Below are 26,210 nucleotides of genomic sequence, written 5' to 3' on the forward strand. Positions count from 1 at the left end.
TGTATCGTATGTATCCATAATAGATGTTCTTTGGGTTAGATTGCGTAAATATACAAACGTGTCGTTATGTGTCTGCACGTACGTAGGTTGCACTTCTTTCGCACCGTACGTAGCCAACTGTGCTCATCGGAGGTGCGGATGTATGAATGCCGCGGGTGGATAACGAGTGGACGTTATCAATAACATCATTTTGAAGAAGAGTAGGCCATCGTGTGCCGGTGTCATGGATCAAATTTGCCAAGAATGTGAACAATTTCCCTGCAAGCGACGCGACTTGGAAAGGCATCGAGGCTCGTCACCCACCCCCTTCTGCCAACACGTGGAGCTGGACCCTCCAGGAGGCGGGGAGCCTTGAGACTCGGCGAAGCTCTCAGTGACACCACACAAGTGTAACGAAACATCACGGTGCTTTACATCCTATAGAGGAGTCCACGGGGAATTAACCCCCTAACCAGCAAAGCTGCACCGCCTGCACTCCCGACAGCGACTCGCTCGTCCACCCCGACGACTCGTCGTCCTCCCTGGCGGGACAGCAGCTGCTGGGGTGGCCTCGTGGAGACCATCGTCGTGATCATCATCGTCGTGATCATCATCGTCGTCGTCAGCGACGAGAACCATATCGTCATTGTCGTCGACGATGATATTGTTGTTGTCATAATCGTCATCGTCGTCGCACGCACACACACACACGCGCTACAAGGGTGCACCAATCACACTTCATCTTTTTGTTTCTTCAATAATAAATAATTTATTGATAGCCGTAACGGACAAACGCACGGACGCCTCTCCCCCGTACAGCCGGGCCAGAGCGTGGCCACGCGGTTGGGGCACGAGGCCACGAAGCAGGCGGACAGCGAATTAAATAATAATAATAATACTGCTGCTGCTGCTGCACTCGCAGAAGCCGGCGGCTTCGACGCCGCGTTTCACGACGCGACTTTCACGCACGAAGCCCTCGCACGCCGCTCGCGGGGCCAGCGAGCGCCACGGACAGGGAGCCGTCACTCTCGCGCACGGCGGCGGCGATGGCTGCGACACTTGCGACGAATTGGCCCTGAGCGTTCGTTTCCCGCTGCTGCCACGGCGAAGCCGGCCTGTCGCCGCAGCGGAGCGTGAGGACCGGCGCAGTGACCGGCGAAGTCCATCGACTCGGCCCTGTGACGCACCCCCCCCCCGCACCTCCGAGTGGGCACAGGTGGCTCCGTGCGGCGGTGCGAACGAAGTTCATCGTCCGCACTGCGAGCGCAGAGGCGACGTCGCAAAGCGAAATACACGCGAGCATCGTCTAAGTTTGGTTTTAAATACGAAAGGTCAACTTGATGTGACTGCATGGCCAGCCGGAAAACAATAAAACACATTTAAATGCTTTTTGTTCTTAGACTAAAACTTCGGACTATAACATGGCGTTCAAATCACAACAAGGAGAAATGGATAAATATGTTAAACATGATTACACGGTAAAACCAACAAGCTCGCACGTACAACACGAACATCAAAGTTTACTGCGATGGCTTTCTTTGAAGTAAAACATTATGAAGTGAAGTGCTGATGAAACACGGCAACCGTTTGATCGTTTTCCTCTCTCGAGCTGACCTTGGAGCGACAACAGATGCGCTCGTGGCTTCTGCACAGCGGAGGTTTGACCGACGATGCTTTGGAACGTGGGCCATGGACTATTTCAATCACCACCCCCCTCCCTATCATCACCACCACCACCCTTGCGTTATCATTGTTTAAAACACCGAGGAGGTACAAATAACGACAGTGCGCGAGGTTTTAAAACATTTGGAACGTTTAAATGTACGACGACGTGAGCCTCGCCTCTCGTATTCCAGATTTCGTTGACCGCCGAGAGGCAAAGAAGAGTAATTCGAAGTTGTTGGTTGCTCCCACCTCATCTCCCAAGACGCGACCCGACCGGCGCGGAAGAGTAGGCCAAGGACAACACCCACGGGACGGAGCCGTTTCCAGAGGGCCGCCTTCTCTCACTGGAGCCCCACGTCTGCTAGCGACAAAACCGAAACTACTCAACTATTTTTTATTTTACCAGCCAAGGTACACTGAGCTGTGTAGCTCTATAGCAGGAGCGACTTGGCTACCACGAAGCAGCTTATCGCTGTGTGAAAATTTATAGCAGCCAAATACTCTAAACGCGTGATGTTGATTCTAAATGTGAGGGAAAAACCGGAGTACCCGGAGGAAAATCCACGCGACTATGGGGAGAGAGAAACGCAAACTCCAAAAATACAGCAGCAGGCGTCAGGGTCGGGATCGAACCCGCGACCTCCTGCACACCAGGCGAGGTAGTCAACATCTCCTCGCCACCCTGTGGCGTGGACCGCGCGGGCCGCACTCGCGAGCCATTTGCACCGCGCGTCGCCCCCGGCCGTCACGTGCTACGAGCCACGCGGTCGGCACACGACCACGGTGGTGGTAAAGACATCGCAGGGCCAACCCGGCCGTGCCTCGGCTCGCATTGTCAAGCTCGGAACAAGCGAAAGCGGTCGTGATTATCGGGCCGGCGGTGGGTGGGTGATGGTGGTGGGTCGTGGTGGTGGTGGGTCGTGGTGGTGGTGGGTGGTGGTGATGGGTGGTGGGTGGCGGTGGTGGAGAAATAATCACTTGGAATACAAATACGGCACGTGTACATAAATATGCAAGAAAAATTGAATACGAATACAAAATATATAGAGAGAATGCGACGCCGCTGTAAATATTGCCGACACGGCCGCCTTCGGCTGTACAAGCGTTACGATAATCTATCGGCCACGCGATGGATTAGCCCCAACATCAATTACGAAATCACAAACACTTTTACATGTGACAAGTGAGCCAACAACAATAATTCCTAGTCTACTTAAAGCCTTCAAAACACAAGTTGGGATAGCGCCGCCCCAAACGCGCTGTCTCTTTGGTTCTCATTAATATGCCGCCGATTGGAAGCGTCGCCTCCAACACAACCCCATCGAAAGTGTCGTCGACAAGGCACGCGGCTCCCGCGCGCAGCAGGCGTGACGCCTCGCAGGGCTCGCACCAGACACCGCACCCGCAGTCCCGTGCAACAAGCCGATGCGTTAAACCGACATTGATGAAGCGACAAATGCGTACATTACAAAATATAAATAACCGTGCTGAAATCTAAATGTTTAGTTTTTTTCTTCTTGGCCGAAACAACAAAAGGTGGCGCAAATCGTCCGGTCCACAATTCCCATTTTCGAGTTCCGGGCCGAGACGCTGAGGCTGAGTAACTCATCCAACTACCATCGTCAACCAACGGTACGTTACCCACTGCCGACGTCGCCATCAGCTCCCCGTCCAGCAGCACACAACTGGGGATGGAGGTCCGAGACTCGACCGCTCCCCTCTCACCATCTTCATGTCAGTAAATCCGAGCCGATAATCGTGAAGCGTGATCGATTGCTGATATAAATCGGATATCGAGGCGTTCAACACCAAGCGGCGACGACGTCACCATGGCGCTTGGGCCAGGCCAGGTGTACTTTGGGGCCACGTGAAGCGTCGAAGGCTCGCTGACAGGTCTCGGAACAGACCCAGGTGCCGTGGGTTAACCGACTGAGACGACTGGCAGATGCACACCAGCTGTACCCCCTGACTGTGCCTACTTGCTGTGTTTGAGCCACCCGGTGCTCCGCTCGTTGTTGCGAGCGGCGCTCCTCCGGCCTCCGTTGCTGCTGGAGGGCGACTGCCTCCAACCGCCCAGCGGCAGCAGCGTCCTTCAAGATCGGCCTCCTTCACAGCGGAGGGCGATCTTGACAGCGCATTCACATATCGACACGTGCGCGAGGACGCTTTGATTTTTGATCGCGCGGTCCATGCGCCCCAAGCACACGGACGAATGCGATCCTTTTTTCATCAGGCCAGCTGAGGAATCAGGGTTGTTCGCAAATGTGAGCCACTGGCGAAGATATTTCTACAATGTTATGAATCTCTTTTAAACTCCCTTTGTGCGTGTTTTTTTGCGATGTAAATCAGGAACTCCAAATGAGTTCAGTCCATGGTGTCTCCCTGTTTACACGAGCGCAGGCAAGTGTCCTTCTCCATTGGTGCGAAATTCCACATTCCTATGGTGAGACCCAGTTGATCCTCTGAACAAATACTGTTGACAAAGCACAGCAGATGAAACTCATTGTGTGGCTACTGCTGCTGAAGATGATGATGTTAACAACCTAAGATAGGTTGCGAACCCATCACTGGAGCCCGAACTGGAGCCCGAATTGCGAATTGGGCCATAATCCTGACATAAAACACACCCTCACGCGAGGCTAAAAACATTACGAGAATTTAAATGCACGCTAAAGTTCATATCGGCTGTGGCGTCAATATATAAACACAAACAGACCCAAATAATCTCCATAATCGTTCATCAGCCACCACCGCCTCTTCAGTTATTGTCTCGCAACATTTTCTTCCTCCCAAAATAATAATAATCATCATCTTCTTGGTTCTTTCGGTAAAGTCACGTAGAAGGGAAGTAATAAAATAATAAAAATAATAAAAATAAAACATAATAAAACAATTCTCACGACGTTTCATCATAATACATCATAATACATTCTGACCACGAGTCACCGGCGGACAGATTGAACATAAATAGTTAAATACGACGCAAAGAACTGCGGCATCGAGGACAACTGCAACACAGAAATTGCTGGAAGTATTCGTCTTGTTGTTGTTGTTATTGCCGACCGCGCGGTTTCATGACCCGGACTTTGTGGTCAGCGTGGAGTCCTCTCGCCGTTCTGCAACCTCCCGACGCGCTTCACGGTTTTGGGGCTCTGCCGCGGCGTCCGACGTTTCGCTCCCAAGTGCTGGGAGCCTTCTTCAGGAAACCGAATTTCGGTTCGGTCTCCCAGTTCAGGCACTGGCGATGCTTATCCCCACCCCCCCAAAGCACGTGGGGGGGGGAGGCGAAACGTCGGACGCCATTTCCATGTGGCACGGCCGGATGACACGCCGGAGAGGCAAACTCGTTCGGTGACCATTGCGTTGGCGCTGTTGGTTGGTGGTGGTGGTGGTGAGCGGTGGCATGGCGGTGGTGGTGGTGAGCGGTGGTGAGAGGTGGCGTGGCGGTTAGCGCTACGCTGCGCTCCGAACCCGGCCGCCCGAGTTCGACTCCCGCCCATGGCCGCTGTCGCCCAGCGACGATTATCTGAACCGGTCCCACTCGGAGCGTGGAGCCGGCCACCCACCCCGTACGTGCGCCGTGCCGGCCCTTCCTAGCTGCTCGCCGACAGCAACAGTGGCACGGGTGATCTTTGTCCTCTTTTTGTTTGATGAAACGGCGAGCGAAGTAACAAGCTGGAAGGCAGAACAGGAGTGAACTCTCCGCGGCGGGGGCCCCTTTTCCGCCAGCAGTGGCGTGGCTCAAGCGACTCCAGGGCTGCCCCTTCGCCTTCCACTGTTCACACTCAGGCGGGAGAGGGGCCCCGCTCACACCGCAGCCGTAGGTAGCAAAAATTAACAGTCGCTTCTTCGTTCGGGCTTTGACGAGTTCAAATCCCCGCCAGGAGGTCGACTCGGTCCATCATCTAAAATTAAGTACTGCTTAGAGTGAGCAGCCAGCAGCGGTCGTTCCTTTGGAAAGCCCGGCGGGCCCCGCCCGCCCGCAGGAATGAGGAACTTCCGCTGCTGGCCGAGTGCTGTCGACGGCGATGCCTGCCGCCCTCCCCTCCGTGTTTATTTTGACCTTTGGCCTTCGCCTTTCCCAGGGCCCCCTAAGGTGGGGCGAAGCCGCCGGGTGCCTCAGATGAGGATTTCCACGGTGTCCGACGCACGAGCCTGAGGCCTGTCCTGCACCGCCCCCTTATCCGTTTGCGTGCCGGCGTTTGACCGGTAGCGGGACTGCAGCGACGACGACGACGAAGACGACGACGACGACGAAGACGTCATCGCAGCCGCCACACCTTGCGACCGCCCCTCGCTCTCGTCCACGTCGCCGTCGCCAATAAGAATTCCCGAGTCGCGCGACGGCTCTCGACCAATCAGCATCTTGAGGCAGAGGGACGACGACGATGATGGCGACGACGATGATGGCGACGATGATGGCGACGACGATGATGGCGGTGATGCGGATGGGGCCGAGGGCACGAGTTCACTCCGCGCGCAGTGCTCCTGCCGTTCCCGGTTAAACTGCTCCATGGACAGATCCGCGAGGCAGTAGCCGGCCCATTCGGGCTCCTGGCCAATCAGGATTCCAGAATCTCGCGACGCTTCTCGGCCAATTGTGACTCCCGCCATTCCGCCGTTGCGACCGCTCGGAGCTCCAGGTTCTTCGTGACCCCCTGAGACATGGAGAGTCCACGCACGCACGCACACAGTTATTAGAATTGATCGTCTCACGCGTCACGCCGCGTGGGCGTACGCGGTGCTTCTACGGCATGCCGATCGACACGGTGTCTGATGTTTCCTAAAGAACCCCCCTGGCACAGCACATGGAGCAAAACGTCGGTCCTCGTGCCGAATCCGTATCGACAGAGGGCCGTCACGTTTCATCCTCGCAGCAGCAGCGGCTTCTGGCGTACCACTTCTGTGGCCGTCTGGAACGCTCTTCCTTCCCATATTAGTAAGCCACTGGAGCTGTGCACTTTTAGATTAGATTGAAAACTAATTTCTTATACACTGCTTTTTGTGTTTCATGTATAGTCCTTACCCCGCACCTTCGATTAGAACAGTTGGCTACGTACGGTGTGAAAGAACTTCAATCACCGCAGCTCTATCGCAAACATGGCTCACGGACTTCCTGTCTGGTCGTCGCATTCTGACCGGCGACTTCCTAACTTGAAGCTTGCGTCACTGCAGGAATTCATATTCTTTGGGTTTTTCATCTCTCACATTAACATGCTATTCTCTCACATTAAGACGCTATTCTCTCACATTAACATGCTAATCTCTCACATTAACATGCTAATCTCTCACATTAACACGCTATTCTCTCACATTAACACGCTAATCTCTCACATTAACACGCTCATCTCTCACATTAACACGCTAATCTCTCACATTAACATTACTAGCCCCGCCCACTTCGTTTATGACCCTTGGGCTACACCCATTTTAAACATTTTAAACAGTCTGCCTCAGCAGCTTTCCCCCTCTTTTTTCTTCCTGATGACAAACGCTTGTGTTGCGATGGAAACGTCGTAGTTTTACAATTTGTATTATTATTTTATTTTTTATTTTCTTTGAACCTACCTACGTTTTTATTATTATTATTTTATTATTATTTTCTTCGAACCTATCTACGTGACTTTACCGAAAGACCCAAAGAATACAGCGACTTCCTGTTATCCGCCGAAGGGTTACCTGTGCCACTGAGTTGAGCTTGGCTGTGAGCTGCTGCCGCTGCTGATGGTGACGATGGCGAGGATGCTGAGGAGGTGGGGCGAAGGCTCGAGTCCAGGTCTCTTGCCGTGCCTGGACTCGTCGGCTCGGAGGAGACTCCGGCTCGCGAGTGCAGAACACGGATCACGGCGTCACGCTCCAGCAGCTGGGAGTGAAGTCCTCGCAGCCTACGGTGCATCAACATCATCGTCATCAGTATCATCAACATCATCATTAGTATCATCATGAACATAATCAGTATCAACATTATCAGTATCCTCATCAACATCATCACTATAATCACCACCAGCAGCAGGATCAACATATACATCATCGTTTTCATCATCAGCAGCAACAGCATTATCATAATCATCAGCATCCTCATCATCGCCAAAAACATCACCACCACCACCACCACCGTAATCACCATCGTCACGACTGCCATCATCAAACCCAGGAGGAATCACAAGGGGCCATATGCACGCTTTGTAACACACACACACTACACACCACACACACACACCACCCACACACACACTACACACCACACACACACACCACACACACACCACACACACACCACACACCACAAACCACACACACACCACACACATGCCCCATGCGTATGAATGTATTTATAACTTGTTCTGCACTGTACGTAGCCAACCGTGCTAATCGATGTTGCGGGAGGACAACAAAATAATGACACAAAAAGTAGCGCTAAAGTCACGAGTTGTTCAATCTAGATGATTATTTAAAAGAGCGTAGCTCCAGTAGCTTCCTAATATTGGAAGGAAGAGCATTCTAGGCGGCAAAATGACACCCGAAAGCGCCACGCGATGCCGTGACCGTCTATGTTGGACCGCCAGCCAAACGCCGCCGCCGCTGCTGCTCCTGCGAGAATGGTGACGGTTCACGCGGCTTGCTGACGAGATGGGCGAGGAGGCGTCGCTGTTCATTTGTTTTGCGAGCACTTTGCTGAGCGTCGACCACCCAACGTGACCGTTTCTCTTCACCTGTTCTCCATTTCGGCGCAGCGCCGCTGAGCCGCGTTGAAGTCGGCGCTGCTGTCGCTCGCCGGGCTCGCGCGATCCTCCCACAGGAGAGACGAAGTGTCCCTGCGCGTCGAAGACGCGTAAACAGGCAGGGGGGGGGGGCAGAAGCGCTCAGGGTCATGGTGGGGTCACGGATCACACGAGCGAGGAGTCACCTCGCCCGCGCGCCGCGAACGGCTTTCTCTCTCGAGAGAGAGAGAGAGAGTCGCGCCGTCGTGTCGATTCGGCACGACGCTGTCCCGACGTTTCGCTCCCACGTGCCAGGTGGGAGGAACCGAACCGGATTTCACTTCCCAATGGTGCAGCATGCGCATCGATCGGCGCCGGTCGCTCACCGGCGGTCGATCGCCTCCTCGCCTCTCTACGATTGCTACTACCTAGGTCACCGTTTGCGCGAACGTCACCCGCTAATTCCGCCACCCCCTCGCGCCCCCTCGTCCCGACCCCGCCGACGAAGTGGCCAGAGGAGGGAGCCGCCGGCGCTCTCACCGGTGAGCGGCGGCGGTGGCGGCGGCCTCGGTGGTGAACTGGCGCAGCGCCCGCTCCTCCAGGTAGCGCTGCTCCCAGCGCGTCGACTCCGCCTGCAGCCGCAGCAGGCGCGACTCCTGCTCCTCCGGCGCTCGCCGCAGCCGGGGGACGTCGTCCTCCGCTGGGCCCGGGGCGCCGGCTTCCTGCGCCGCCGAGGGCGACGACGGAGTCGCCGTGGGGTCCGCTCCGGGCGCCGGGCGCTGGGCGGTGGGGAGGGACGGTGCGAGCACGTGAGCGGCGGTGTCGGCGGTCGGTGGTCAGTCGGTCGGTCGCTCACTTGGTTAGTTGCTCGGTTTGTGAGTTAGTTGGTGAGCTAGTTGGTGAGTTAGTTGGTGAGTTAGTTGGTGAGTTAATTGGTGAGTTAGTTGGTGAGTTAGTTGGTGAGTTAGTTGGTGAGTTAGTTGGTTAGTTGGTTGGTGAGTTAGTTGGTGAGTTAGTTGGTTAGTTGATTGGTGAGTTAGTTGGTGAGTTAGTTGGTCGGTCGAGTGAACTCTGTGGTCAGGGACTGAGCTGAGGTGTTGTGTGCCGCGGGAGGCGATGGGGGTTGTGTCTGGTCGTGACTGCAGGCACGCAACGCTCCTCGGAAGAACACCGGCGTGGTTTTAGTGGTAGCAGCGGCAGCGGCAGCAGCGGCAGGAGAAACGAATTGTTTAGGTAGTGAATGAGTGAGTGGGGCAATTATTGAGCGAGTGAATAGGCCAGAGTGTTTGAGCAGTGTGGGGCGAGAGAGCGAATCGCCAAGCGAGCTCACGCCGTACCTGCTGCAACTTGAGACTCTGCACTTCCTTCTCCAGGTGGCTTCTGAGCCTCTGCTCCATGACGTCTCGCTTGCCTGCTGCTGCCTGCAGCTGGGCCAGGGCTGCCTGGAGAGTCTCCACCCTGTGCTCACAGGCAACCTTCCGCTGCAGCTGCAGGAGGGACGACACAGACGCAAACATGGCACCCATTTAGCGTTGAGGTCGGCACGGCATGCGAGCGAGTGAGGCGAGCGAGTGAGGAACGGGTGAGTGAGGAGTGAGTGAGTGAGGAGTGTGCGAGTGCCTTCGCCTTCCCGGCGCTGATGTTTTACGGAACGCGAAGGCCGAATTTGTACATATACTGGAGAAATCCGATGAGCTATGAAGCTCGTTTTCTCTGATGTCCAGTTGACCTACGGCAGGAGTTCAGATTTGCCACTTGCCACCGATGTTAGGCACCCAAATGCAACGCACGATTGTCACGCGTCCGAAACGTCGTGCGTCTGACTTGAATGCGCGCGGCACGATAGACGACCACTGGCGGGTGTGAAAGTGGCTCCAGGTGCATCCGAGACGTGGTTGTGCTTTGGCTCCGATCTCTATTTTTGCTCCATTGCTGCACTGCATTTGTTGTCGCCTTCGTCATGTCGGTGACCCAGCTGTTTCTTGCAACGAGTTATCACCCGGTTAAGCAAATTCAACTTTTTTACGAAAATTTTTTCGCTCTGGTTTGATCGTCTGGGGGGCAAAACTCGGGGGTTCCTTCAAGTTGATTTTGTTGAACAAGGGTGAGAACCCAAGTGGTGAGGACAGAGTCTGAGTCGCAAGACTCACCCGGGTCACCAACATAACAAAAGCTGCAGCATATAAGCAGTGTTCTATTATGTTACTGTACATTGAACTTCTTTGGCACCGGTCGTAGACAACCTTGCTAATCGGAGGTGCGGGAATGGACAACAAACTAAACAAAACAACAAGCAGTTCTAAATAAATTAGTTTTTAATTTAGCACCACAATGAAGCAAATGGAAATCGAAGCAATAAAACCAATGGCGTTACATGAGAAGTCAAATACACCCCACAACCCAACATCAACATTTTATGGAATTAATTTTATCGTGAAAAAGTTGGCTCAGACTATTTTTTTTGTTCAAACGTTGAGAGTAAAATTAAGTTACGCAAACATCGGCATGGATGGTGGTGGATGCAGGCAGGTGTAGACGGACGACGGTTTAGTGTCCAGCAACGCAGTCCACACGGGGGAGGCCTCACCTCTTCCTGCAGCCGACTGTTCTTCTCCCGGGCCACGCCGAGAGCCTCCTCCAGATCCCTCACGCGGCCTTCAAACTCCGCGGCGCATCTATCGCTCGTGAGCGCCTCCCCACCTTCACACACACGCACAGAGCACACGCGACTCAAGGTTACCATATAGTTCTACGGATTATTGTCGGGGAAAGTGCTGTTAGCAAGCATCTATTAAGGTCGGCACGGCTGCGAGGCACGGAAGAGCGTTCCAGACGGCCCCAGAAGCGCACCTCAAAGCGCAGCGCGATGCGGTGACCATCTTTGACCTTGGAGAGTCCCAGGAGCAGTTGTGAGATATCGCTTGCCGCTGGCGTTAGCCTTGGCTGAGAATCAAACTCAAGTTCGCTGGGTTCGTGGCGTGGTACGATACCCGCTGAGCTACCGCTCTCCACACGCATGTACACACAGACAGGGACAAAGACCCCCCGTATAGCTCTAACAGACTGTAGGGGCAAGTGCTGTTAGCGAGTGGCACCTACGAAGGCTGGAACGGTACGCACAGGGGGTGGGGTGGCTAGCACCAAGCCCGGCCGCCTTTGTCTCCCCAGTGGCGACGATGTTGAGTGAGCATTGTTCTATGAACCCGACGGACTGAGTTAGATTGCCGGTCACGGCTAAGCAACCTGCACCGCTGAAGAGCAACGGCTTACGGAGGCCGGCACTTTGTTCTCTACGGAAGGACTACACCGAGCGACTTGATGCAAACAAAACCCCCCTTCAGCTGTGGGTAAATCCAAACGCGGCCCACCTCCTTTCTCCGCCAGAGTCGGCTGCGAGAGTCCCTTCCCTGCAACGTGGATTGGCGAGTCGTCCCCGGACCGCTTTCGCGACGTAAACCGTTGTTCGTCCAGGCCGTGCCGGTCGTGCCGGGTTGGGAGGGATTGAAAACGACAACACGAACCCGGCCGGGCCATCGAACGACAACACGAACCTGGCCGGGCCATCGACGTGGCGGCCTAACCACCCAACACTAAACAATAAAACCCCACAAACACGGGTCGTGTTTTTCCCCCCGCGATAGCCGATAGCCGCGCGTGGCGAGAACGCTCACCCATCAGTTGGCGGTTGAGCTCAGACAGCCGCTTCATCTCCGCTTCCATCTTCCTGCGCATCGACTTCTCGAGCGCCTCCCGCTTGTTGGAGGACTCCACCATGGTGTGGTAGGCGGACGACAGCCGGCAAATCTCGCTCTCCAACTGCAGAGGGAGGGTGGGGGTGGGTGGGTGGGTGGGGGGCAGAGAAGCGGTGAGGGGAGAGTGGCGATGAAGAAAGAGAGAGACATCGAGAGAGAGGGAGACGTGCAAAAGATCGCGGTGAAGCCCCCCTGTCTCTGTGGTGAAGGAAGCTTCTGTCTGCTCGAGGTGTCCGTGTGGCCAAGGAGCAGTCAGTTTACTAGCCAGGTGACAACTCAAAAGGTCAGGATGGGTCCCATTTGCATGAGAGACTCTGGGCATCAGGCTACTGCTGCCAGCAGGGGCTGACGATTGATGCTGTGTCATCATCTCAAGTGAGTCATGTGCGATGTCATTTTCGAGATTGGAAATATTTGGATCCCCGATGCTCGTTTTGCCTTTAACGCCGCGACTCCACCAAGCCCGAGAGAGTCGCGGTTGGGAACTCTGAATGACCCTTCTGGGTTTAACGTCAGACCACAGTCTCCCCAAGGTGGACGCTGGGAGTGAGGCGATTCGTGTTTAGCTTCGTACATTTTTGCTCAAACTGCGCTATTGGGCGTCGCACGTCGCCCCTTGTTAGAGAATGGTCTGCGGAAGAAGATATCACCCACAACTATAAAACGATAGCCCACTGAGCTCTATGGCTCTTTTTCATAAGCAACCTGGCCACAAATGAGAGTTCAACGAAGTGGTTTATTACGTGGAAATGTAAAGAAGCCAACCACTCTAGACGTGTGATGTTGATTCTACATGTGGAGGAAAAAACTGGAGAACCCGGCGGAAAAGCCACGCGACCACAGGGAGAACAGGGAGAACAGGGAGAACATACAAACTCCAAATATACAGTGGTCAGGGTTGGGATCGAACCCACAACCTCCTGCATACCAGGCGAGTTAGTTAACATCTTACCACCGTCGCACCCCAACTACTTCTGAGATCCTGTCAATTGACCACCAATTGACCACTGATCTATGTTTGGGGCGTTGCAATTTCCCACGCTCCTTGCTGCAGAGGCGGTGATGTCCATCACGTGGATTTTTGTGTGTGTTAACTCCCAGAGCTGGAATTTTGCCAGATTACATCAGAAACCAAATGTATTTAACGCGACGGGGATTTTGGTGCGAGTCATCGGTTACCAGGCTGAGATCATCACCTCGCCTACACACTCGATCAGTTAGTCACGTGCGGCTGAAACTCAATTCTCGTGCGGCTGAGACTCGGGACTCGAACTTCGCCGCGTTGGCTCAGTGGCTCTGACCCCGGCGCTCCGTGAGCCACCTGCATGCGGACGCGTTTGTCCGTCAACTTTTGAGTTTGTATTAATGGGCGGCCGCTCTATGATGGAAGAGACGACGGTCTGTGAGGGGCTCCTGAGAATTCACTCTCAAAAAACTACGTGGTCACATTCCACGCTCCAGCTACGCTGCACCCATCCCCATAACCACAGGAATGCCACATCGCAATAGAAGCCACGTCACCTCAGCCACGACCACGACGCTCCCTTTATTTAACCCTCTATTTAGCCGTGCGAACACCCATCGGTATCCACCGTCTCTCGCCGGGCAAAGCCCCATGCGAGTCTTGAGCAGCACAACTCTAAATGTAACCACGAATGAGAGAGATTTTAATTAAAATAAAGTAACCAGTTCCTGATTCCTGTAATCAGTTTCCTCATTGGGAGGTTTAGAAGCAACGTAATCCTGTCGTGTTTTTCAAGTAACACAATCTGATTTGATAACACTCATGAAATGGAACCGTCCACCCATCCCGATGCAGAATGATCGTGATGTTGAATGTTGAGACTTTGTGAAGAAGCCCTGTGGATAATTAAAGGGCAGGCGGTGTTATGACTGCCGTAGAAAACTATTCCAGTTTGGCTGCTGCTCTCCTCACGTTTACCCAAGCTATTAACAATAATTTTCCTTTTGAAAAATAATTTCTTTAGTAATTTTCTAACTTTTAAAGAATAAAATAAGCTCAAAAGGCAATAGATATAATCATGGAAATCTTTTAATGCACCGCCTTCTGGTAATTGTAGCTGAAACTTCTAATGCCAGCCGCTAATAACCGTTTACTCCCCAACTCTGCCAAAAGGGAACCTAATTAAAACAGAAACCTTTCAAAATGTTTAGAATGATTGTCTCCCTCTGTGCCACGTCCTTTGTCAAAGACTGTTGGCGAACACAGCCTTCCTCACACTCAGCTCTGTCCGTGATATTTGCATTGGAAACTTCCAGTTGTATCCAATAATTAGCATTGCTAACGTTGCAACTTGATCCCCCGTTTTCACCGTATTTTTTTGTGGAACTTATATCATTTATCTTGTTTTCTTATTGTATGTCCGAGAAATAAAACTTTGCCATTCTCTAATGATTTCTTCTCGCGTTCTTGTTGTGCACCCTGCTGCTTTCCGTCACACATTTGTGGTTCACCCATCTCGTGTCTCTCCATGCAACGTTTAACATCCTTCTTAAAACCCACTTCTCTGTTGCTTCTAGTTTTCACTGTAGGGTTGTTGTAATTGTCCAGCTTTCACATCCATATAGGAGAACAGAACCGCACATTTAACATGACCGTATTCTAAAACTTGTTGTCATTATTAATGTTTTTTTTTTATAGATCCCACTTTCTGAAATAATTCTTTGGGCAGTGCTATTCAGTGATGTTCACTTCATTGTAAGGCCACCTTTTTGTTTTCCATTGCGACGTACCTTTTCCAAGCGGCACATCTTATCTTTCTGCTCCTCCAACTGAGCTCGCAAAAGTCTGTTCTCCTGGGCCAAGGCTTCGCCTAGCCGCTGGGCCCGAACCTCTGCTAGGCCGAGGCTTGGCTGCTGCTGCTGCTGCGGTGGAATTTGGGCCGGAGGTGCCTGAAAATTCTGGTGCAAGGTTGGCATCGACGCAGGCGTGGGCAGAGGCCTGTGGCGGAGAAACAGAGGACAAACGTGAAAATACATCAAACATTGACGAGTTTAGCAGCAATGCAAATAATTAAAAACAATAATGAATGCACGGTAGCCATCATTATAATGCACCCCAGCACTTGAATGCGTGGAATGCTTCTGCGGTGTATCGGTTTCGCATACTTGACTTGTAATGGCAGAGGTCGACCCGTTCAATCTCCTGGCGTGGCAGCTAAATATAGATCTCACTCCTGTGGAGTCATTTAAACAGAGGCGTTTACTTTAGTTCTCTTGTTTACCCAGGAAAGCTTCACTGAGTCTCAAGACTCTAATTTCAGGAGGGTCCTGCCAAGTTTTTACAGTCGTGTACGATGCAGCTGCTGTGTAATCCCAATTGAGTAATTTCCAGGTAATGTTTTAGCATTGGGATGTTTTGGTCAATGTTTTTTTTTACTATGGGAGGAAACCGGAGTACTCGGAGGCCCCATTCAGAACAGCGAGGAAACCGATGCAGAACAGGGAAGAGGACATGCACAGAACATGCACATTCCATACAGAAAGGCGCCCAAGTCTGGAATCGAACCCAGGGCCTTCTTGCTGTTATGCGCAAGTGCTACACACTGCACCACTCTACTGCCCAGTTGATGAGAACCAGAAGGTCAATGCCAATAGGGACGCAGCTCGCTTAAACAAATGCTGCTGGATAGCATTAGTCTGGATGGCCTCAGAGGCTGATGGCCAACAACGTATCTCTTATTGTGTTGCGCTGAGAGCTGCACGGACGGACCGAAGTCGGGTTTTTATTTATTTCTGGACACTGTACGCACAAAAATCTGAAAGTGGGTGCCAAGTGTCTCCACGCTCCCAACAAACATGGGGAGGCATTCATCTCCATTGGAGGCCCCAGAGTCGGCAGCGGCATATTTTTACATTCCTACGCCTGTGGTCAGTTCCTCCAGAGTACACACGGGGGGGGGTGGGGGGATGATGGTACTGAGGGGGTAGGGAGCAGCGGTTAGCAACACTGAGTTCGATTCTCGCGAACGGCCGCCACCTCCAGTCACGATCATCTGAACCGGTCATGGGCCTCCTCCGCTAGGGCGACTCAGCCTCAAACGAGCGCCTCGTGTGGTGTGCAAACATTGCCACTGAGGAGACAAAGGCGGCCGGGTATGGTGCATAGCTCCCAGTGGCTTCCTAATATCGGTAGGGAGAGCGTTCCAGACGACCGCAGAAGCGCATATGAACGCGCGCGATGCGGTGACCGTCTTTGTTCGATGGCCAGCCAAAAGCCGTGAATGTGAAAGAAACGTTCAACGAACGCTGAACGATGCGATTTGCCTTCGTCTGTCGTGCATTCTGCTCTGGCTGTCGCCTCGTGCGTATCACCCCCGCGTCGCCTGAACAGACTGGAGGGGCAAGTGCTGTGAGCGAGCACCTATGAAGGCCAGCACAGCACACAAGAGGGTCGGTGGCCAGCACCACACCCGGCCGTCTTTGTCTCCCCAGTGGCGATGTTTACATACCGCACCAGGTACTCATTTGAGGCTGAGTCGACCTATGGGAGACACTGAACTGGTTCAAATAGTCGTTTTTGGTGTTGGCCATCAGCAGGAATCGAACTCGGGTCACCGAGTGAGGAGCACTGTGCGCTAACTGCTACACCACCACGACAGTGGCACACATCGTATGTTCGTTGGATTTCTTTTGCACCGTACGTAGCCATCCGTGCTAATCGGAGGTGCGGACAATAGTAGCACATTCACGCACGTCCAGTACTCCAAACTGATTTGTAAAATTCGTGTGAATGTGAGTATCCACCTCTAGCATCTCTCTGATAGCATCTCCCCTACATCATCTCCCGTACATCATCTCCCCTATAGCATCTCCCCTACAATATCTCCCCTACAATATCTCCCCTACAGCATCTCCCCTATAGCCCACCCGCCGTCCCGGCCCCCGGCAGCCCCATGACAACCCGTGTGGTGGACGGTAGTCGCCCATCCAAACACGGCGCGTGCTGCAGCAGCAGCAGCAGGCCTCGCTTCCTTGAGACGCGACGAGATCGGCCGCATTCCGCGCGAGTTGGTCACAGGCGTAGAAGGCGCGGACCGCGCCACGCGTGCCGGTGTCTTTGTCTGCGTGGGTGTCGAGTGGCAGAGACGCCAAGCGAACATTCGCGAATGTGGTCTCGACTGGGCCGTTCAAGAGGCTCACCACCTCGTGGTTGCCAGAGTTTCAGAGCTTCGAGGATTGGGTTTGTACGGCGATCTGCGGCCACCACCTCGTCTCCCTCGCCGGAGATCTGGACGCGTATCCGCTTCTCGGTCGGCAGCCACGCGTACGATGAAATCGGTTTGTTTGAAAACAAATTTCTTTAGAACGGCCTTGTGTTGGCGATGTACGGCCACACGTTTCGGGTCCTTGACTGCTATCAATTTCGACACGCGAAACCCGACGGATCGCTTCTGAAAAGGAACTACACAGCTCAGTGGGCCTTACACTGGTAACATAAAATAGTTTTCATAGTTTAGTTTAGATTAGCACGGTTGGCTACGTACAGTGCGAAAGAAGTTCGACACACACACGTACACAGGGGCCATGTGCCTGGAGTTAACCAACCTCAGGCACCACAAGAGAGGGCCTACTGTCCCCTCCTAGCGCCACGCGGGCTCAATCATCACACTTCTTGTTTGTGTTCAACGAAATTCCACTCCCCGGAGTTCATTCACCATCGACCCACCATTGATCCACTGCTGGATGCACGCGGCGGGGGCCTCGCCAGCAGCCGCGCGGTTTTCGTCGCGGCGAATTGACCATACTTCCCCACGTTGGTCGGCGTGGCTTTGGTGAAGGCGGTGCGTGTTGCGCTTATGACTGGGAGTCACGCGCAGAACGTAACCCCGCGAGGCCGCCGCCACCGATGACCCTGCCTGTCACGTGCCGGGATCGAGCGCACTACCTCTGGAGGTGTGGTCACGTATGTCACATATATTCGAATGCATGTACGTTGAACTTCTTTTCGCACCATACGTAGCCAACCGTGCTCATCGAAGGTTGCGGGAGGGAAGGACAACAAACGCAACACAACAACAAGCGGTTTTAAATAAATTAGTTTAAAATCTACCGCAACCCCACTCCTAACATACCCACTTGACAAAAATCCCCCGTATAGCATCTAATAGAATATAGGGGCAAGTGCTATTAGCGAGCACCTATGAAGGCCCGGAACAGGACACGACAGGGTGGGTTGCCAGCCCCACACCCGGCCACCTTTGTCTCCCCAGTAGAGATGGTTACATCGCCGCACCAGGTACTCATTTGAGGCTGAGTCAACCTAGGGGAGGCCCAGGACATGGCTCAGGTTATCGTCACTGGTGTTGGCTATGAGCGGAAAGCGGGTTCCTAGTGCAGCGCGCTAACAATTACTCTACCGCTTCCCACACAATACAAACACCCACGCTCATATATACAGTACACACACGGCCGCTATTCACCACTTCATAGTCGTAGCGGTGGTGTCGCCACAGTGCAGGTGCCAAGCTAGGTGCTGCTTGAGGCCACATGAAGTGGCAAAATCTCGCCTCTACGCCATCACAGGCGAGAGCCAGGCGTTATAGGTTCGCGCCACTCACACGGTCACACGATGGTGCTGACTGTGAGAACCTGCGCCAAGTGACTAACCTGGCTGAACCCCAGGACACTGGTGTAATGACTAATGAGAGATAATGATACAAGGCGAATTGCCCCTTGCTCACACATTTTTTAGCTATAAACTCCGTTGCTTTACGACCTTACGTAACAACGGCACAGACCCTGTGGGCCAGACAAGACACCACAACTTGACTTCCCAGTGTCCCCGCGGTCGCACCAGGGAGGGCCTGCCACTTAAAAACTGCCCATTTCGTCCATCAGACGGCCACCGCATCGCGAGCTCTCAGATTCGCTTCTGCGGCCGTCTGGAACGCTCTTCCACTCCGATATTCGGCAGTCACCGGAGCTATGCACTTTTCAATCATCCAGATTGATAAAGTCATTTATTTTCAACTACTTTTTTGTGTTTTAGTTTGTTGTACTTCCGCCGCACCTCGGATGAGCACGGTGTGGCTTTGTACTGTGCGAAATAAGTTCAACGTCTTCAACAGCGAGCGGTGACGTTCATGTGACTTGTTGCGCTGTGCGCGACGAAGTGGCTTATCATTCAAGTGAAAATTTACAGCAGCAGAATATTCTAAACGCATGATGTTGATTATAAATGTGGAGGGAAAAACCGGAGGACCCGGAGAAAAATCCAGGAAACCACGGGGAGAGAGGCACGCAAACTCCAAATATACAGCAGCAGGTGTAAGGATCGAAATCGAACCCACGACCTCCTGTGTACCAGGCGAGGTAGTTAGCATCTCGCCACCGCGGCGCCCCATGGAATGTGCCACGTGTTGTTTTTTGGCACAACGTCTGACGTTTCGCTCCACGCACCGGGAGCGAGGAATTCTCTTTCTGTTGCTGAAGCTCTTCCCGCCGCATATGTACGTATGTCTCCCCAGTGGCGATGTTTGCACAACACACCAGGTACTCATTAGAGGCTGAGTCGACCTACTGGAGGCACTGGACGGTTCAAATAATCGTCACTGGTGTTGGTCATGAGTAGGAGTCGAACTCGAGTCACTGGGTTAGTAGCACGGTACACTAACCGCGACACTGCCACTACAGTGGTACACGCAGTATGTGTGTACGTTGAACTTCTTTCGTACCGTACATAGCCAACTTGCTAATTGGAGGTGCGGCGGAAGGACAACAAACTCAAGACAAAAAGCAGTTATAAAGAAATGAGTTTTAAATCGAGATAATGATTTAAAAGTGCATAGTTCCAGCGGCTTCCTAATATCGGAAGGAAGAGTGTTCCAGACGGCCACAGGAGCACATCTGAAAGCGCAGTGCGATGCGGTGACCGCCTTTGTGTGATGGCCCAGCCAAAAAGCCACCGCTGCGAGGATGAGCTGAGTTCACACGATGATGGCTCACGCTCCTTGACGAGCTCCTTCAGAAACAATGTCCATCGTACCAGCGAACCACGTGGCACATCCCATTGGAGCGCCATCAAACCAAAGTTGCAACCACGAGCTGAGTTTGTGTGAACCAGGTGAGAGAAGTCAAGAGGCCAGGATGTGAGTCTCATTCGCGAGAGAGTGACCCGGGTCACCGAAAGGGGATAACAACAACAGCCAAAACACAAGCAAAGCACGACCCTGAAGCGAATAGAAATCGGTACCAAAGCAAAACCGTGTCGACGCGTCTCGCTCGCGCTCCTTACCGGGCTTGCTGCGGCGTGAACTGCGAGGGGGGGGCCGCCCCCCGGAGCCAGGCAGTGTCGGCCGGCGCCCGCGGGGGGCCACGCGCCTCACGCGGCGCTCCGTCTCCGCGGGCGACGTCCCCCTGCTCCTCCCAGCGCTCCCTGGAGCTGGGGTCGCTGTAGCAGGCCCTGTGCGTCATCCGGCTCCAGCCTACGGCCTGGCGGCCGCACAGCTGCGACGCGGCGCGACTCAAACCGCCCTGGCGGCCCTTGGCCACCGCCGTGCCCCTCTGCTGCTGCTGCAGACGCTGCTGCTGCTGAAAATGCTGCTGTTGAATATGCTGCTGCTGTTGCTGCTGCTGCAGATGCTGCTGCTGTTGTAGATGCTGTAGATGGTGCTGCTGCTGCTGTTGCTGCTGCTGTTGCAGCTGCTGCAGATGCTGCTGCTGTTGTAGATGCTGTGCATACGCAACCTCCTGGGTGAAAGAGGCAACTTCGCCCAGCGATCGCACATTCACATTCGCCGCCGCCGCATCCTCGCACGGCGACGACGACGGAGCGCCGTTCGCCAGCCAGACGCGGGAGCTCGCGCAGAGCTCCGCTTCCGGCGGTGCACGCTGGTAGTCCTCCACCAGCAAGCAGGCGCCGCCGCCGCCAGCAGCGGCTGCCACGGCCGCGTTGGCCTGGCGGCTCATCGCGAGGGCCTTGGCCTCGGCATAGGAGGGAGGCAGCGGCTCCGTCTCGCCATCCTCCTCCTGCCCTTGGGGATCCTGGCGATCGGCGGGCGACGATGCGGACGACGCAGGCGACGCGGCGGCCGCCTTGGCGGCCTGCTGCTGCAGGGCGAGGAGCAGGCGGGCCTCGTGGGGGTCCCCGTAGCGCAGCTGCTCCTGGATCAGGCGCTGGATGAAGGGGCTGCAGGAGCCCGCGTCGCTCGCCTCCATGGGAGGGCAGGGCTTCATGCCGCGGGCGCGTCTCTCCCCGCGCGTCTCTCCACCGGGGGGAGGAGCGGCCTCCTTAGGTAGCCGTGGCTGTCCCGCCGGCCTCCTGTGGCATCGGTCCTTCGCCTGTCGGTCGACACAAAACAGAATCAGAATCTATATTCGTACTGGAGGAATGCGATGAACTATGAAGATTTTTTTTTATCACAGATGTCCAGTTGGGGCACGGGGTCAGAACGTTACAACAACAAACGGCACACAAACACGATTGGAGTGCAAAGTACAGGCAACGCGAAACAAATCACCCCAAAACATCCAAATACAACGAAACCATCCACATCCTAGCAGGCAAAGCCCACCGAGGTTTTCACTTTTTCAGAAAGCGACTTGGCCATCACAAACGATCGCTCGACAAAGCGGCTCATCGCGCGGGAATTTATATTTGCTAAATTAATCAAAATAATCTCAAGGCGCGTTTCTGTGGAGGTGCAGACAAGGGTGCGCGAGGTGAACATTAGGCAGCAGCAGCGGCAGCGGCGGCGGCGGCGGCGGCTGGACATCTCGTGGAAGACGAGCGGCCTTGCCAGGCCAACGGGCCCGTCCAGAATAGACCCCGCGGCGTAATGCAACGGCGGTTGCCAATTCCAAACCACGGCACAGAGTCAACTTGCAGTGACCACTTCCAACATTGTCCCTATGGGTCTGTGCGTGTGTTCCTATGGGTCTGTGAACGTCCTCCATGTAAGTCTGGGTCTCTGTTGTAACCTTTCACAGCTCCATCTCAAGCCACGGACCACATCATGAAACACGACATCGTCATCACCATCAGCAATGTGCCATGCGTACGACCATCACACTAATGTGTAATTATTTACAGCTCTTTGCCAATCCACGACTGGACAAAGGCTTCCCATGTTGTTCATGGGAGCTGGTTGCCCATACTTCACCACGCTGGTCAGTATGGGTTGGTGAAGGAGGGGGGTTAAGACCGGTTCATGTTAGCCTTGGCCGGGAATCGAGCTCAGCTTGCCAGGTTCATAGCACAGTGCGCTAACCACTGCGCCACCGCTCACATCATCATCTATCATCATACAATAACTCCCCATAATGTGCAGTATCTGTCACAAACATCATCGCCTTCATCAGATCATATGATACCAACATCTAAACTAAAACTCACCAATTGTTTTTTATTTCACCAGGTAAGGCCCACTGGGCGATGTCGCTCTTTTTCAGAAGCGACCTGGCCACCACAAATGATAACTCAATGAAGTGGCTCATCATCATCATCATCGTCATCATCATCATCATCGTCATCATCATCGTCATCATCATCATCATCGTCATCATCGTCGTCACCGTCACGTGGACACATATAGCAGCTACTTACTCTAAACGCGCGATGTTCACTATAAATGGAGGGAAAAACCGGAGGACCCGGAGAAAAATCACTCGCGAGCCCGTGATCGGGGAATTTAACTGGAGTCACCGCGCTAACCACTGCGCCACCGCTCACCGATTACACTTTATATTTGATTACACTTTATATTTGATTACACTTTATATTTGATTACACTTTATATTTGATTACACTTTATATTTGATTACACTTTATATTTGAGTACACTTTATATTTGATTACACTTTATACTTGATTATATTTGAACCGCGTGCTTTGTCCGGTACACGAGTTTCGAGTTGTCATAGAGAGACGGACGCGCCGACTTGGGAAGACTTTCATCCAGCAATGGATGTTCGTGACTCGTGATACAAACACCACGTACAGTGGTTATATTGTGACGACCCAACCCGAGCGATGTCAGTAAACCCGCTGTGGTGGTCTGCGCTTACTTCAGCAGCAGCAGCAAAGCATCGACTGCCATAGAGAATCATAGAGACCCATAGAGACCCATAGATCATCATAGAGACCCACAGATAATCATAGAGACCCATAGGGAATCATAGAGACTCACAGATAATCATAGAGACCCATAGACTCATAGAGAATCAGAGACCCATACAGACCCCGAGAATCATCGAGACCCATCGAGAATCATTGAAACCTATAGGGAATCAGAGAACCATAGAGACTCAAGGAGGACCCGTAGAGAATCAGAGACCCATAGCGACTCATAGAACCCCATAGAGACTCATAGCGACCCATAGATAATCATATAGATCCATTGAGACCCACAGAGAATCAGAGACACGTATACAATTACAGACACCCGTAGATAATCATAGACACCCAAAGGGAATCAAAGAGATCCATAGAGAATCAAGGAGACCCATAGAAAATCATAGAGACCCTAAAGAGACCCAGAGGCCCATAGAGACTCAGAGACCTATTGAGAATCAAGGAGACCCATAGATATATAATCAAGGAGACCCAGAGAATCGGAGATCCATAGAGACTCAGAGTGCCATAGAGAATCGTCGAGGCCCCTAGAGATACATGAAAGCCAAGCCATGTATAATCGTGGGATTGTGGCCATACACTCGAGCCTACACACCACGGAGGGTGAGCCACTGCACAGGAGTCGTCTGTGCTCGTTCAATGGAAAAGCAAGCGATCAAAACCTCGCGAACGAACTCTCCCGAAGAATCCCTCTCGTCAGGGCCAGCAGAGTTCTACACTGACATGTCAGCTTCTGAACATACGTACTACATACGTGACGTACTGCTGATGGCACCACGCGCAAGGAGAGAATTGCGCCGTTCGTCGCGTGTTGTACCTGAGTGGTGAAGGCGAGGCGTCGTCACGATGAAGCTTTTTCTCACAGACACCTGTTGTATTTCAGACGAACTTGATTCTCTGTCGGTCGGTCTCTCCGCACGCGGAGCAAATCGCAAAGCCTAACAACTCTAACTTTCTGTTAATTGATCATTAAAGTACCGACGGCACCCAACAGCGCTAAATACAACACGATTAATAAATGTGGAGACTTTGACTCTGACGACGACGACACGAACAGACATCGACGTGTAAAGTTCGCGCGAGCGCTGAGGCCAAACCGCGCGAGCAGCGGACTCTGTCTAATGGTGAAGTATGTTGGCGAGGAATGTGCGTGAAGCGCACACGCGCGCACACACACGCGCACACACGCGCGCACACACACGCGCACTCTCCCCTCCCCACCCCACCCTGCCTCGCTCGTTCCCTTCCCCCTCCGTCCCTGCCCCCCATCTCAGTTATTTTATTTTCATCGCAATCTCCGCCCCACACCAACCCCGAGCGGAACAGAATGCGTGGAATGTCACTCTGCAGCCAAGATGTGAGCACGCCGCCTCCTGCTGCTGCTGCTGCTGCCGCCCTCAAACCCCCCACGTCTCTCCCCCACCCCCCACTAACCCTCACCCCCCACACACATACAAAGACAAAGATCCCCGTGTAGCCTTCAACAGACTAACGGGGCAAGTGCCGTTAACGAAGCGCCTACGAGGTCGGCAAGGCACACGAGGGGTGGGATGCGGCCAGAATCACACACACACAAGCAAAGACAAAGATTCCCCGTGTAGCCTTAACAGACTGTTGGGGGAAGTGCTGCCTCGCCATGGACCTATGAAGGTCGCCAAGGCACAAGAGGGGGTAGGTGGCCCCCTTTGTCTCCCTATAGTAGCGATGTTTAGAAATCGCACTCGGCACTTAATTGAGGATTAATGGCCCGAGGGAACCGGTTCAGATAATCGCCGTTATCCGTGATTGAGAATCGAACTTGGGTGGCCGGGTTCGTAGCGCAGTGCACTAAACTCTGTACCCCCCCCCCACACAATCACCACGACAATCGCCGCCTCCTACACAGTCACACAACAAAGACAAAGGAACCCCACACCCAAAGTCACACACACAACAACAAAGATCGCCGTGTAGCGGCAACACACTGTTCTAGCAAGTGCTAGTAGCGAGCACCTATGAAGGCCGCCACAGCACATGAGGGGTGGGTGGCTAACACCACGCCCGGCCGCCTTTGTCTCCCCAGTGGCGACGTTTACACACCGCACCAGGTACTCATTTGAGGCTCGGTCGACCTAGGGGAGACCCAGGACCGGTTTCAGATAATCGTCACTGGTGGTGGCCGTGAGCGGGAATCGAACTCGGGTCGCCGGGCCCGTAGCAAAGCGCGAACCGCTAACGCTGCCCTATGTGGGTGTACACACGTACATACACACATATATACATATACATACCCACAAATACATATATACACATATACATACACACATATATACACACATATATACATACATATACATACACACATATATACCGCTGATCCGGACTCAACCCCCGACCGGCTGCCGAGATCTGACGAGGTCGGTGTTCACGGCGAAGGGCTGCGGCCGTGGGGAGCTCGTCTCTTGAACTTCTATCGCACCGTACGTAGCCAACCGCGCCGGAAGGACATCGGTACTAAAACATTAAAATCAGCTGACAAGTTTACACGGCCGCTTTAAAACGCAGTCGCCTCTCCCCTGCATTTCAAATGGCAGAGCGTGAAATTATTTTTCAAGAAATTGCAGTGGCATCTGAAAGGTTACCAAGTACGCGATGTCGAGATTGCGACAGGGGGCAACCCCTCGGCTCGGATCACGCGATCAAATGAAGCGTTAGCAAAGGAGATTTTTTTTTAATCATTTTGTTTTATAACTGAAACGTCGTCACGAGAGGGTGGCCGTGCCAGGCCCTCGTTACACAGAGACACACGGACAGACAGACACGCGGACAGTCGTAAAGACACAGAGACACACGGACAGTCGTAAAGACACAGAGACACACGGACAGACAGACACGCGGACAGACACACGGACAGTCGTAAAGACGCAGAGACACACGGACAGACAGACACACGGACAGACACATGGACATATCGATAATTAATGAGACGCAGAAAACGTAGACGGACAGATCGACGAAGAGACGAAGAGACAGTCAGAG

At 53.3% G+C, this 26,210-nt stretch overlaps 1 protein-coding gene across 1 annotated transcript; it reads right to left on the bottom strand.

Moving 5' to 3' along the window:
• Nucleotides 1–762: 762 nt before the first annotated feature.
• Nucleotides 763–24,351, bottom strand: LOC144948965 (uncharacterized). The gene is made up of 10 exons (XM_078878747.1): nucleotides 24,010–24,351; nucleotides 20,355–21,400; nucleotides 14,852–15,059; nucleotides 12,017–12,161; nucleotides 10,933–11,045; nucleotides 9,683–9,832; nucleotides 8,886–9,124; nucleotides 8,358–8,459; nucleotides 7,324–7,529; nucleotides 763–6,302 (listed from the first exon to the last, which is right to left on the bottom strand). Exons 2-10 carry the CDS (start codon nucleotides 21,293–21,295, stop codon nucleotides 5,764–5,766), a joined length of 2,643 nt encoding a protein of 880 aa, XP_078734873.1. The 5' UTR covers nucleotides 21,296–21,400; nucleotides 24,010–24,351; the 3' UTR covers nucleotides 763–5,763.
• Nucleotides 24,352–26,210: the final 1,859 nt, after the last annotated feature.

The sequence above is a fragment of the Lampetra fluviatilis genome, chromosome 51 (genome assembly GCF_964198595.1).
Source record: "Lampetra fluviatilis chromosome 51, kcLamFluv1.1, whole genome shotgun sequence".
NCBI classification, from domain to species: Eukaryota; Metazoa; Chordata; class Hyperoartia; order Petromyzontiformes; family Petromyzontidae; genus Lampetra; species Lampetra fluviatilis.

Excerpts from the sequence above, each read along its gene's own strand:
- LOC144948965 (XM_078878747.1), bottom strand. The coding sequence starts at position 21,295 with ATGAAGCCCTGCCCTCCCATGGAGGCGAGCGACGCGGGCTCCTGCAGC. Across the intron at positions 7,530-8,357 it reads TGCGCCGAAATGGAGAACAG|GCTGCGAGGACTTCACTCCC; the intron begins GTGAAGAGAAAC and ends GATGCACCGTAG. Across the intron at positions 6,303-7,323 it reads AGCTCAACTCAGTGGCACAG|GGGGTCACGAAGAACCTGGA; the intron begins GTAACCCTTCGG and ends TCCATGTCTCAG.